Here is a 15657-nt window from a genome sequence, read left to right as displayed (position 1 = left end):
AAATATGTTTTACAGTAATAGGAGTTTTGCAGCACAAACACTGAGTGGGGTTTTCACCTTGGAGCAAAAAACCATGTGTAATTCTCGTATGCCCAATACGGCATCTGGTTAAAACTACTTGATCAAATCGATTCTTAAAATGTCTTAAAATTCTGTGTGAAACTTCAGGTTGGATTTCATGTAGTTTATTGTTTTCTAATGCACAAACAGGTCGAGTAAATAATGACAATGTTCATTTCTAGTTGAACTCAGAGTTACATGATGGCTTCAGAGCTGCACATTTGATCCTTTCGTGCATATACATTTGCAGATTTTCATCTGTCTGCAGCAGGCTCTCCAGTCTACATGCATGTGTTCAGTTCTACAGCAAACGATCTATTTAGACTGTATGTAAGTCACTGTTTATGTTTACAGGAAATCTGAAGCCTGAGGTAAAGTGTGTGTGTGGCTATAGTAAGACTGGGTGCTGACATATGAGACACACACATACACACTTAAACATACACATTCACTGACACAGGGATCCACGCTGACACAAACACAGGTTGGTATGTGTGATTTATGAGGACTTCTCATAGGCGTAATGTGATTTTTTTATTTTTTCTTGTAATATAAACCCAGCCCTCTTACGAAATTTTGAATGTGAAAAATTCTTAGGTATGATTTTAATCGGTTTTAAATTACTAGAAGACAAGGCAAGTGCTACTAAACCACCTCAATATTGCAATATTAAAACATAGCTATGAAATGATACAAATTTAAGTCCTCATGAATCACATCAAACAAGCACACACATACACTCACACAAACAAATAATCAGAGATACACACATACATTCACACGGACGACACACACAGATATTTTGAGCTCATTTACCCTGAATTCACCAAGTTAAACAATAAAACAGAACTTAATAGGTCAAAAAAACAGGTTGTATCTTACCAGTGGCACAATATATGGATGAGAAATACTTAAACACTCACCGGCCACTTTATTAGGTACACCTTACTAGTAGCGGGTTGGACAGTCTTTTGTCTTCAGAACAGCCTTAATACTTCATGGCAGAGATTCACCAAGCTACTGGAAACATTGTTCAGAGATTTTGCTCCATATTGACATGATAGCATCACGCAGTTGTTGCACATTTGTCAATGATGCGAATCTCCCGTTTCACCACATCCCAAAGTGCTCTATTGGATTGAGCTCTGGTGACGACTGTGGAGGTCATTTGAGTCCAGTTTAACTCATTGTTATGTTCATGAAACCAGTCTGAGATGATTCTCGCTTTATGACATGGTGTTATCCTGCTGGAAGTAGCCATCAGAAGATGGGTACACTGTGGTCATAAAGGGATGGACATGGTCAGCAACAATTCTCAGGTAGGCTGTGGCATTGACACGATGCTCAATTGGTACTAAAGGGCCCAATGTGTGCCAAGAAAATATCCCTCACACCATTACACCACCACCACCAGCCTGGACCATTGATACAAGGCAGGATGGATCCATGCTTTCATGCAGTTGATGCCAAAACTCTGACCCGACCATCTGAATGTGGCATCAGAAATAGAGACTCACCAGATCAGGGAAAGTTTCTCCAATCATCTACTGTCCAATTTTAGTGAGCCTGTATGAATTGTAGCCTCAGTTTCCTGTTTTTAGCTGACAGGAGTGGCACCTGGTGTGGTCTAATGCTGCTGTAGCCCATCCACCTCAAGGTTGGACGTGTTGTGTGTTCAGAGATGCTCTTCTGCAGCCCTCGGTTGTAACGAGTGCTTATTTGAGTTACTGTTGCCTTTCTATCAGTTTGAACTGCAGCAGATCGTCTTGACCATGTCTACATCCCTAAATCCATTGAGTTGCTGCCATGTGATAGGCTGGTTAGAAATGTGCGTTACCGAGCAGTTAGACAGGTGTACCTAATAAAATGAGCAATGAGTGTATATGTATGTTCTTTTTAATGTAAACTTGCAAAATGCTTTGGCAGTACATTTGTCACACCAGTAAAGCAATTATTGATTTAAATTGAGAGAGAGAGAAATGCACTCTCTCTCGCTCTCTCTCTCTCACACATTCACAACATAGACAGAAAGACAGACGGACGGACAGACAGACAGACAGGCCTGTGAGCGCTGGAGGTGCTGATGTAAAGTGTAACGCTTACGTCCAGAATGGGTCCGCTGCAGTAGTAACAGCGAGGAGAGAAGAGGCTGTGATAGTCCTTTTCACAGTATGGCTGACCGTCCCGCTCAAAGAAATTTCTGGAGCCGATTTCCTCCTGACACTGAGTGCACACAAAATGCTCCGGATGCCACGTCCGACCCATTGCGGTCACCACCTGAAATAAAATTAAGAAAAATCAAAGAAAAAGTATTCAGTGTGTGCTTTTCAGCAAATTTGTGTCATTTTCAGTTTGGGGAACTGCCATTCACAAGAACCGAAAGAGCTCATTTTAATAATAAAGCGGAACTACAAGTGTCTGGCTTTGTGCTTTATATTTATACATCATGAAAATAAGGCTTCGCTGGGTGTTTTAACAAGACATTAGTTTCATTATCAGTGGCATGAGCTCTTTTGAGTTTACCACTTTTTGTTTATGAGTTTACCATGTTTTTATACTGCACTGAGTTACATTTAAAGATGCATCGAAATGTAAACTGAGCTGAAAGTGAAGATGTTTTGTAATAATTATTTATTATTTTATCAAACAATGGAAAGTCATTTTGTATTCCACTTTTCCCGGGTTGGTTAAGGAAGCAGCAGTCTCAGAGGAGAGAATCCCAGACATCCCTCTCCCCAGACACTTCCTCCATCTCCTCTAGAGGAGATCCAGAGGCGTTCCAAGACCAGCCGAGACATACAGTAGTCCCTCCACCGTGTCCTAGGTCTTCCCTGAGGCCGTCTCCTAGTGGGACATGCCTGGAGCACCTCCCTAAGTAGGCATCCAGGAGGCATGCAAAACAGATGCCCGAGCCACCTCAACTGAGTTCTCTCGATGTGGAGGAGCAGCGGCTCTACTCAGAGCTCCTCCCAGGCGACAGAGCTCTTCACCCTATCTATAAGGAAACCCATTTCAGGTGCTTGTATCCGAGATCTTGTACTTTCCGTCATGACCCAAAGATCATGAGCATAAGTGAGAGTAGGAACGTAGATTGACCGGTAAATCGAGAGCTTTGTTGGCTTTGATTGGGCTCAGCTCCTTCTTCTTATTACTCAGCTTATTTTCTTAATACTTTTAAAATAATTAATAAATTAATAAATAATAAAAAATAAGACAATAAAATAATAATAATAATAGTAATAATAATTCCTTACATTTACATAGTGCTTTTCTAGACACTCAAAGCGCTTTACGCATTGAAGGTAATCTCCTCATCCACAACCATTGTGTAGAATCCACCTGGATGACATGATGGCAGCCATATTGCGCCAGACCACACACAAGACACCAGCTGATTGGTGGAGAGTGATGAAGCCAACTATGGCCATGATGGACAGAGGCCAGTAGGCAAGTTTGGCCGGAGTTCAACCCCCACTCTTTTTCGAAGGCCATCCTGGGATTTTTAGAGAGATAAAGAGTCAAGGTCTTGGTCCGAAAGACGGCGCTCACTGAGCAGTATAGAGTCCCCTTCACTATAGTGGGGTGTTAGGACCCACACAGACTGCAGGTTGAGCACCCCCTGCTGGCCTCACTAACACCACTTCCGGCAGTAACCTAGCTTTCCCATGTGGTCTCCCATCAAGGTACTGACCAGGCGCAGCCCTGCTTGGCTTCAGTGGGTGACCATGTGAGAGTTGCAGAGAGCTAGCTGCCGGCTGAGCAAGCTGCTGGCTAAATAATCATGACAGTAAAAGTTGAGAGCAGTCATTTGAGTTCGTCCACATTATTTTCTTTTAATATTGCCTAAACAACAGTAATATTTAAATACTTTTAAAACAACTTAATTTATACTGACATAAAAAAATAAGGCAATAAAATAACAACGTTTTATTGACAGTAAAAGCTTACTTATAAAACAAGTTGAGAGCTGTCATTTGAGTTCCTCCAGATCATTTCCTTTTAATACTGCATAAGGTAATTTTTAGAGATGCACTGAAACAAAAATTCTGGGCCGAAACTGAAAATTCTGAATGCATTGGCCGAAAACCAGAACAGAATAATTATTGATTATTTAATTAAAATAATAAAGTCGTAGGCTGCATCCGAAACCGCATACTTCCATACTATATAGTACGCTAAAATCAGTATGCGAGTCGAGTAGTATGTCCGAATTCATATAATTCGAAAATCAGTATGCGAGAAGTACCCGGATGACTTACTACTTCCGGCGAGATTCTAGAGTGCGCATCCCATTGCATGCTGCGCTATCCCATAATGAACCTGCAAGCGAATTCATGAATGGGAGTAAAGCGATGCAAATGACGCAGGCAGGTCACGTGACCATGACAAAATGGCGGATGTAGTACATCCGAATTCCATTCATACTTTTCACGTTTATACTGTATAGAACGTACTTTTCTAACGGCCGAGTAGTACATTTAAATTCAAATGCAGTACCTACTGAGTAGTAGGCGGTTTCGGACGCAGCCATTTAGTAATGCTTTTAAAATAACTTTACTTATACTGATATAAAAAATAAGGCAATAAAATAACCACGTTTTATTGACAGCAAATGTTTACTGACATGGAACCAGTTGAGAGCTGTCATTTGAGTTCCTCCAGATTACTTTATTTTCATATTGAATAGAATACAGATATATTTAAACGTGCACTGAAATGAAAATTCTGTCAATGAAGTTACCATATATGGTTCCTCATCAAATAAAGTGTGAAGTATTTAATATAATTAAAATGATAATCTAAACAATTCATAGCACCACCATTTCCATCAGCCTTACAAGCTACATTTTGTTTAAATTATGAGTCAGATTTTCCAACAGCTTGCTCCAGCAATAAAAATAACCACTGTCAAAATTTACTAAAGATATACAGTGCATAGACACTGATTTTTAAAGAGACATATTCAATCATTTCTGTTTCAAAGGAGAATATTTAAATGAATCATGCAACGTTTGTGACCTAATTTTGCGTGTTTTGAACATTATGCAAATGAGCTGCTGCATCTGTGTTCTAGAATCCAGCGGTGCACATCTGTAAAATGCACATTGTGCCCTGATTAGTAAATATAGCCTTATAACAAAGAAAAATGTGCAGCATTCATACCACTATTTAAACAAGTGCCATCTTTATTATGATTGAATGTTTCTGAAAGTCAAGGTTACATTTATTTGCTCAAAAACGCACAGTAAAGCAGAAATATCTTAAAATAAAAAATGTATGTCACAATTACCACAGAGTAGACAATTAAATAATGAAATAAAGCAGCTCAAATGTTTTCAGTGTAGATGAGAAATAATGTGAGTTTTTAACGCATAGAATTTGTTTTAAAATATATTAGAAAAATATCATTTATATATATAAATAAATATATATATATACACACACACACACACACATATATATACATATATATAAATATACACACATATACATATATATACATATACGTATATATATATCCAAATTCGCTTCTGGAGGGTCGGCGTCCTGCTGAGTTTAGCTCCAACTCACTTTAACAGAGTTTCGAGTATATCTATTAAGAGCTTGATAAGCTGGTTCAGGTGTGGACCTCAATACATTACAGATATGCTCACTGAATACAAACCTAACAAATTCCTTAGATCATTAGGATCTAATAAACTAGAAACTCCAAGAGTTCAGTCTAAGCATTGTGAATCGGCCTTCAGCTAGTAACATCGCAGCCCACTGCTGGAATCAATTTCCAGAAATGATCAGACGTGCTCCAACATTAGGCATGTTCATGTCAAGACTTAACACGCATCTGTTTAGCTGTGCCTTTACTGAATGAGCACAGTGCTACATCCGACAGATCACACTTTTATGTATTTCTTTTTTTCATTCCTTTAAAAACTGTTTTAACACATTTTAAGGTTTTAATCAGTTTTTAATTATTTTAATCATTTTTATTTTCTTGTGTCTTTTATTCCTGTTTATGTAAAGCACTTTAAACTACCATTGTGTATTAAAATGTGCTATAAATAAACTTTATACTGATATAAAAAAATAAGGCAATAAAATAACCCCGTTTTATTGACCGTAAATGTTTATTGACATGGGACCAGTTGAGAGCGGTCATTTGAGTTCCTCCAGATTACTTTCTTTTCATATTGAATAGAATACAGTAATAAACATGCACTGAAATGAAAATTCTGTTTCATTTTAAGGTTTTTATCAGTTTTTAATTCTTTTAATCATTTTTATTTTCTTGTCTCTTTTATTCCTGTTTATGTAAAGCACTTTGAATTACCGTTGTGTATAAAATGTGCTATAAATAAACTTGCCTTGCCTAAAACAAATCTAGAGCATAGTATAATCACAATAATACAAGTCTATTTTTAGACCAGAGTTGCTGCAGGATTCATCATGTCAAACTGAAGACTCTTTGAAATCCTTAAAACCATTAAGAATGCAATTTTAAACGTATGCATGGTTAAACATTAAGGATGTTTTTTTTTTTTTAACAGCCCGGTATTGTCATCATATTATTATCATGAGGAATCATACAATTGTTTTTACTTTTCTTTCCCTGATAAGGGAATTTAATGGGGAATTTGCTGTAAAAAAAAATCTCACAGCTGTTTAAAACTACAAAATGTATTATATTAAATATAAAAAATAAGGATGTATTGATGTATTGTTGATTGGATGGATGTTGGCCTGATTGAGTAGCCTCACATGGACAAAGCAAAGTTAAGACAGGTCTAAAATGATTCAAGACCTACAACACAAATTTCAAAAACTAAATTTTAGGCCCTAAAAAGGCTTAAAATCACTGAAATATTAAGATATTTTAAGACGTCTAAGACCCAGCGAACATCCTGTAGACCAGATTTAATGCTTAAATTCTTCTTTAAAAGGGCCAAAAAGCAAACTTGATTAAGGCCTATGGGCCAAAGGTAAATATACTAAACTGTGTTAAATTAAAGTTGTGACGGGTAATTAATAATAACTAAAAATAACTACAAATCATTGCTTTATATTAATTAATGCAGTTTATTTTTATAATACATCAGCAAAAACAATCCCATTCATAACAGAATAGAGCTTAATGGTGAATACACAAGTCAAGATTTGCCTTGATTTGATGTCTCGCTGCATTGTTCTGCAATTTTATCCTCCTTACACTGGCTGCCTGTTAAGTTTCGTATTGAATTTAAAATATTACTTCTCACCTATAAAGCTCTAAATAATCGAGCTCCTGTTTATCTAACCAACCTTCTGTCTCGCTACAAACCAACTCGCTCTTTAAGATCTCAAAATTCAGGGCTTCTGGTAGTACCTAGAATAGCAAAATCAAGTAAAGGAGGTCGAGCCTTCTCTTTCATGGCTCCTACACTCTGGAATAGCCTTCCTGATAACGTCCGAGGCTCAGACACACTCTCCCAGTTCAAAACTAGATTAAAGACCTATCTGTTTAGTAAAGCATACACTCAATCCATCACCTAGCGGGTTCCACACAGGCTTCTGCATCTTGCTTATATACACTATGAACAGCGGCTACGCTAATTATTCTCTTTATTCTCTATTTTTCACCTGGGGATACTCATCCCGAGGTCCTCAGATTATGCTGAGTCACTGATTGGATCCAAGACCAGCGACGAGATGATCCCAAGGTTTCCATATCCGGGACCAGGCCGTATCCTGAGCTGCTGCTGCTGCACTGATGGTCATGGGAAGTGGAGAACATGAGACTGATTCCAGTGACGCTCCAGGGACATACGAGTCTTCGCTGAGGCCAGCTTCCAGCCTCCACCGCGGTGACTGAAGCTCTGCACAAGACTTTTGGCCAGCGGAGAAATTAAAATGGTCGTGCCCAACTGAGTCTGGTTCTCTCAAGGTTTTTTTTCTTCACTCCCATCAGGTGAAGTTTTTTTCCCTCTCCGTTGTCGCCACTGGCTCGCATGGTTCAGGATTGGTAGAGCTACGCATCGATGAATTGGCTCTTCAGTGTTTGAACTCTCAGTAATGATTAAATCACACTGAACTGAGCTAAACTGAACTAAACTGAACTTAAACACTAAAAACTGAACCACACTGTTCCAGTTACTATGAGCATTTATGTGAAGCTGCTTTGACACAATCTACATTGTAAAAGCGCTGTACAAATAAAGCTGAATTGAAAAAATGTAATTGTTCTCTGTCCATAGACTGACAGTATTTTAGAAATTCACAACATTTAATTGAAACATTTAAGCTTGGTTTGCTTTTTGGTAGCTCAGCAATAAAACAAACAATCAAAAAAGGTTATATTAGAAATGGCCATCTCAGTTAAAGAGAAACCTCACCATCACTCTCTTCTCAGATTGAATGGTGGGCCAAATCAAACGTCACCATGGGTCAACTTTCGACATCCCTGCTGTTGACCTAGGTCTGGATAATGCTATAAATGTAATAATCTGAGGATTTCTCACCTGGCCAGCGATTGGTTTTTTGCAAGCTCCACAAACGCCTTTGGCAACAGTCTGGACACCCAGTCGGTTGAGGTCTGACTGCAGACTTCCCAGCATATTGTCCAGTTTATTCCCCTGCTTCGGGACACTGGTGGGGGAACTCTTGCCCTGAGCCATAATCTAAAAACACAAAAAAGAAAACACACACTTAATAAACACTGCTTAATAAAGCAAAGGAAACATGGATGCAGTTCCCTCTCCACACATGCAGACACAAAAGAGCAGTTTTGCTTGTTCAACACATTCCGCTTGGTAAACATTACTAAATTATCACCAATTAAGTCATTCAGCAAATGCACTTGTCCAGAGACATTTTTTACACTTGCCCTAAGCCATAATATACTATAAATCATAAAGAAGCAAACCTACACTTTATAAACACTGCTTTATAAAGCAAAGGAAACATGGATGCAGTTCCCTCTCCACACATGCAGACACAAAAAGAGCAGTTTTGCTTGTTCAACACATTCTGCTTGGTAAACATTACTAAATTATCACCAATTAAGCCATTCAGCAAATGCATTTTTCCAAAGATACTTTTTGTACACTTTTTTGAAGTCAATTGTAATGGAGTGGGGTCACAAACTACCTCAGTTTTTAATTTTGTATTGTTCACGGTTGGGGTAAGGTCCAAGATTTTACATCAAACATCATCAACTGATAAGTAATTGCCTATTTTCAGTCAACGCCTGCTGCTCTGGGGTGCGTTTCCCAAAACCATCGTTAGCAAACTATGGTCGCAAGTTCCGTCGTTACAAATATAGTTTGTTGATTTGCTGTTTCCCAAATCCATCGCTCCAACAAACATTCGCAAACTGCGTCGCAAATTTGAGCACTTGAAACTACACCTCTGGAGCTGTAGTTAGAAACATAGTTCCTGGCTGTGTTCTATTCCCACTTACCCCTATGCCCTATTCATTTAGAACATTCTAAGATTCAAAGTTGGAACTATTAAAAATAAAAAAGCATTAAAGTCATCACTCTTAGGTGTAATTTGCTATCAAGCTATTTTTACAGTTCAGTTTTAGCGATCTTCATGTTTACAATTGTGCTCCCTTCGCAGTGCACTTTGAAAACATTGATGTCATTTTGAACACAGCCCCATGGTGAAAGCTATTTCATTTATTTTATTTAAAAGCAGAATTTACGTTACGTCTCCAAAAGCTTGTGAAAACAAAAAACATAGCATACGTTAATTCTTTTAATGTGTAGTGGGTTATGTATTAAGTATCTGTACTGTACATGACATGGGCCTGTTGGTTAGAACTTTCTGCTGTGGTTTGCATGTGTCAAATTGTAAAAGTAGACTTTTCAAAAAATAAATAAATAAACAATATCCTACTTAATAATAATAATATTAATAATAATCATTAATATTATTATTAAAGTAAATATATTTATAATAAATAGCCTCATTAATTATTTTTGATATGATTTGTATATGATATTAGAATGTGTTAGCTGTTGTAAGTGATTTTATGTATTAGAACAGAATATGTAATGTTCAACTTCTCAATAACATTTGCAGTGTTGGGCAAGCTTCTTGAAAAGTGTAGTGAGCTAAGCTATTGGCTACTCTACTTAAAATGTAGCTTAACTACACTAAAAGCTGCCCCCTGGGAAATGTAGCAAGCTAAGCTTAAAGCTACATGGCAAAAGTAGCTTAGCTACATTCAAGCTATTTTTGCCATTTTTATTTTGAAATCGAAGCAACTTAAATCCAAGTCAATCATAACTCAGTGATCAATAAATCTGTCAATGAAACATATGAGGCATGATAGTTCAGTTCAGTTATTTACTGTAAATAATATGCAGTACTAAACAGAAACACATTATAGTATATAACAAGCTAAAACAAAAAAATACAATAAAACCAGGTGTTACACATTTAAAATACTATAGTAAAGGGAATTTTTTTGGAATAATATATAAATTAACATACATTATTAATATATAGAAATAAGTTATTGCATCTTAACATGTACTTCTCGAGGTATGGTCACGAGGAATCCTGCTTCATCCTTCAATCGTCCTGTCATCTTTCTATCAAGCAAGTTTCGGTTGGCGACATCCAACCAGAGGTGGCAGTAACGCACCCAAATATTTTTTGTCGAACACCGTAAAACAGGATGAACAAGAATTCCTCATTCCAGCTATCATATGGATTTACTATCACCGGCTACACACCGGCCTCACAGCTTCGTGAATGTCGGTGCCGTCACTTAATGATCTGCAATCTGTAAATGTAGCTTGTGTGGATGCTACTGCGCTACTTGACTTAAAAAATAGCTTCGATTTGATTTAGAAAGTAGCGACGCTACCGCCAAGCTACTGAAAAATGTAGTTAAGCTGCCCAACACTGCCCAACACTGAACATTAGTAAAGTAAACACAAGCCCAATATGTGCCATTTACATATATTTCAATTAATATGGAAAATGAGTGCATGTTTTTACCAAAACTTTCATTGGATTTTATTTTAAATGCGTGCTTGTGTAGAAAAAAATTTATTAAAAATACATTTTTTAAGAAGTAGTTACTCCACCCAGTTTAGAGCATCATTATGGGCATTTTACACTAGAACTAATGTGGTTCAAGCGATGGATCTGCGACAGAGAAACTATGGGTTTTGGGAAACACTCGTCCCTACATCATTTATTTCTCAAACGATGCATAGTACTATGATAGTTCAGCCGTGAGTTACGTCATTGTTTGGGAAATGCACCCCTGATTGGCTGAGAGTTTTGCATGTTAACAGGGCATTGTTAACAGAAGTAGAAATTGATTTTCTGTGGAGGTGTAGCTTACTCACCCTATTACATTATAAAGTAGAAAATTCCAGAAGCTGTTAGTTTAGTCATCCGGTGTAAACACATTGATAAAACGGCATATTTTAAAAATACTAGTCAGTGAACATCATCAAATTGAGCATACTGTTCGGGATTGTTACATTTATGGTGAATTATTTAATATTAGTATTTAAAGTTTTTTTTTTTATTAAGATGTTACATTTTTTCAAATGGGCTATATGCACGTTATTTAGCCAACGGTAAACTTCCGGTGAAAGGTTAATGTGACTAATTTTATTTTTATGAGGTTCTCTTTACAGCATTGATGTTGTAATGTAATTAAAATACATTCAGTTAAACAAACTTAAGCATTTAATTAGTGGTTCAAGTGCAAAGCGAGATGAAAGACCGTGTAAGCGATAGTGCCTTCAGTAGCAGCAGGCAAGTGCAGAAACTCAACTGAAAATTCTTGGGGAAAATACATGTCCATTTATTCATTAGCTGGAAATTGGAACTGAATTTAGAAATAGTATTGAAGCTAATCATTTCCACACTCCATGAAAGGAGTAAAGAGTAGAAGTAAAGAGAAAGTAAAGAAGCTGAACCAAGGAGGCTCGTTCTTTATCCTCATGCTGCAGATACTCTGTTTAACTGTTCTCCTGCTAGTGAAGTGTTCAGTTTTCCCACTTACAAAGTCTGCCATGTAAATAGCAAATGCACTATGGCACGACGCAACTGACTCTTAAATGGAATGCGAGATTAGACTCTAATTGGTTTAATGCACGTTATGCTCAAAACACACCCAGAACTCATTAGGAGAATAAGCTCAACCCTGTTAGACCATGCGCCAGGGTGCACACCGTTATTTTCCATCTTTAAAATAGCAAAAGTGAATTCGGACACGCTCTTAATGCTTTTGCACCAGGTACTTTAGATATTGCGCCTAGATTGTTAAAATAGAGCCCTTAGTGTGGGAAATTAACTGTGTGATGCGATCCAACACGAGGCGATCATTTTCATTTTCCACTAATTGTTTGCAGTTGGCTTGTGGTCTCAGCCCTTACAGGATGTCTTCATGTCTGTTACCTCTTATACAGACGTGGACAAAATTGAAGAAAGTAAAACTAGAATGGTCACTGAAATAACTATAATGTAATGATTAACCCAAAAATACAGAATATGAACTAATGAAATCAGATAAAGATTTCGAATTGTGGTTTAAAAGTACTATTAAAAAAGGCAAACTAATGAACTGGCCTGGACAAAATTGAAGGGGAAAATCCTCCTGTGAATTTTGGGTTTCAGGTCATGACTCTTAAATCAATGAAAAGAACGTTGAAAATGAAAGGCTAAACATTTGCCAGAGATATGAAGACACCACTAACTAATACATAACTTGTTTTGGAGAACACAGTGCTAAGAGGTGAATGTTAACGTCCTCTATTAAGCAGTGTATATTGGTTCAGAGATTTATACAAACTTTGCACCATGACAAATCAATCTTTCAATTGAATATTTTCTCAATAAAACCATCTCCATGTAAAAAAGGTCTAACCTTTAAATCTTTACCTTTAAATATTCAGAACACATGTCAAGATCTTATTCTTTCAAACAAACAGGACTGGAAATGTTGAGTTGCACACATTTAATTGCATCATTCATTAGTCACTCCATTACAGGATGTTAGTAACTATAAACAGCACCACCGCATGCACTTAAAAGGAAAACAAGTAGATCTTAGTGTCACTGAAATTGACGTTTAGATCAAATGTGTGAATTAGCCTCAGCAGTACCAGTAATAGAAAAACATTACTGCTTTCACACTACATCTGCTTTCACATCCAACAAAACAACTCCACAAAGCAGCAACAGTTAATAAGAACATCTGCTTAGATGTTGTGTAATTTGATATTTCATGTCACAAAAAACGAAAAGCTTTTGATTCAAATCTGTTTTGCTAATCTAAAAGCAAGTCTTATGCTCTATGCATAACCTTCCCTAAATACAGCAAGAGGGTGTTAAAGACGTAATCAGATGACAAGCCAAGCAAGGTTACAGGTCAAAAAGGTGTTGGTGAAACCGCATCTCTGCTCTGTGGATTCAACGAACTGAGAGTCGTGACACAGAAGCATTCTTAAGAAAAACAAAAATAGCACCCTTAACGCCCTGTTATTTCCGCTTATGAGCTCACACTTTAATACTCTACTGCTGAAATGGTCAAGTGTAGCCTGACGTGTAACATGCAGGGTTTAGTCTGTTTTCTAGTTCTGTTTTCTACTACAGCATTTTACACAATTCTGAGCGAGAAAAAAAAAAAAAAAATAAATAAATAAAAAATGTGGCTTTGGGCGACTCAGTGGCGCAGTAGTTAGTGCTGTTGCCTCACAGCAAGAAGGTCGCTGGTTCGAACCTCGGCTCAGTTGGCGTTTGTGTGTGGAGTTTGTATGTTCTCCCTGCCTTCGCGTGGGTTTCCTCCGGGAGCTCCGGTTTCCCCCACAGCCCAAAGACATGCGGTACAGGTGAATTGGGTAGGCTAAATTGTCCGTAGTGTATGAGTGTGTGTGCATGTGTGTGTGGATGTTTTCCAGAGATGGGTTGTGGCTGGAAGGGCATCCGCTGCGTAAAAAATGTGCTGGATAAGTTGGCGGTTCATTCCGCTGTGGCGACCCCAGATTAATAAAGGAAATGAATGAATGAATGAATGAAAATGTGGCTTTGCTTTAAAGGGTCACGAAACCCCAAAACACATTATTTGAGCTGTTGACGGTCGTATATGTGTCCCACACTGCTAAAAACACTATTTGGACACCTATATTTCACTACAAAGTGAAAATAGGTTGTTTTTGCGTTATTTCGAGCAAATTCATTCTTCCGGTTTGATACAAATTTTTCTGCGTCAAGCCAATTAGGTACTTGAGTGTATTCCAGCGTGTAGAATGGCTGTTTGTACTGGCAAATACATTGTGACATTTCTGAGTGTGCTGCATTCATTCATGAGTAAGACTTGGTTTAAACCAATCAGCGCGCTCTATTGTGTATGGGGTGCAACTTCATTAATTTGCATGCTAGCTTCGAAGACTGTTTTTACCTGTTACAGTGTTCAGACGGCAGAGAGATGACTTGTGTTGCCAAACCAAGTTGAAAAAGAAGAATTGTTTGGATATACGGGTCGCCAGTGTTGTTTTTATTAATGTGCTGCAACGAAGGTTTTGTTTTCAATCCCTCGCTATGAGAGCGCAGCTGGACTCAAGTGTGGACTACAGTACACGCGACAAATACGTTTGTAAGGAACATTCCCCCCCCCCGAGAGCTTTGCTCATCTGGAAATGGTGAAATCCGGATTTGCTGCTCGTCTTCTTTTAAAAAAGCCGCAGCTCCAGTTGGTTTGGTTTGGCGAACGCGGAGTTGTGGAGCCTACTTCTCTATAGTTTATTTAATTTATCTATTATCTTATGCTTTCTAGAAGAAACTGTACTATGTTGTGTCTGACATTTTGTGAAATGGCCTTTGTACACTTTCTGTTCTAGGTAATGTTAATTATTTTGTGCTAAAAGCAATAAAAATATATATTAAAAAAGGTGTCTATAAGTCATTTAGTTTTAAACAGATTCCAAAAAACAAGTGCATTTTGGGAACTTTAACATCCATAGAAACATTAAATCCCACAAATCGTACTTGAAAAATAAATAAATATTGAGACTGTGACAAATGGGGCGTCACGGTGGCGCAGTGGCTAGCACAATCACCTCACAGCAAGAAGGTCGCTGGTTCAAGCCTTGGCTGGGTCAGTTGGCATTTCTGTGTGGAGTTTGCATGTTCTCCAAGTGTTCGTGTGGGTTTTTCTCCGGGTGCTTTGGTTTTCCACCACAGTCCAAAGACATGTGGTACAGGTGAATTGGGTGTGTTAAAATTGACCGTAGTGTATGAGTGTGTCTGAATGAGAGTGTATGGGTGTTTCCCAGTGATGGGTTGTGGCCGGAAGGGCATCTGCTGTGTAAAACATGTGATGGATAAGTTGGCAGTTCATTCCGCTGTTACAACCCCAAATTAATAAAGGGACTAAGCCGAAAAGAAAATGAATGAATGTTACAAATGTTCTTCGCTGTAATAAAAAATGTTTCTGTTAAAAACTGTTTTCTGATCACTTCTTTTGAACTCAAACTGATTCTTCAATTGCATTGCTGTGAAAAAAAAAACTCTGAGCAACATGAGCACCGGAATGAACAAATGTAATAGCTATAATTGTAGACAAAAGGTTCAAACATTTATTTAAATTAT

At 37.7% G+C, this 15657-nt stretch overlaps 1 protein-coding gene across 8 annotated transcripts in view; it reads right to left on the bottom strand.

Moving 5' to 3' along the window:
• pxna (paxillin a) overlaps window positions 1-15657 on the bottom strand; it is a 108073-nt gene that overhangs the window by 8970 nt on the left and 83446 nt on the right. For all 8 annotated transcript variants that reach the window (XM_087251555.1, XM_087251554.1, XM_087251559.1 and 5 more), the window contains 2 exon segments: window positions 8553-8711; window positions 2164-2337 (listed from right to left, as the gene is read on the bottom strand). In XM_087251555.1, coding sequence (XP_087107681.1) covers window positions 2164-2337; window positions 8553-8711 — 333 coding nt within the window.

This window comes from Danio rerio, chromosome 5, assembly GCF_052040795.2.
Source record: "Danio rerio strain M-AB ecotype USA chromosome 5, GRCz13ab, whole genome shotgun sequence".
Classification (NCBI taxonomy): Eukaryota; Metazoa; Chordata; class Actinopteri; order Cypriniformes; family Danionidae; genus Danio; species Danio rerio.
The sequence above is the reverse complement of the archived record's forward strand: the minus strand, read 5'-3'. Positions and strand labels throughout refer to the sequence as shown.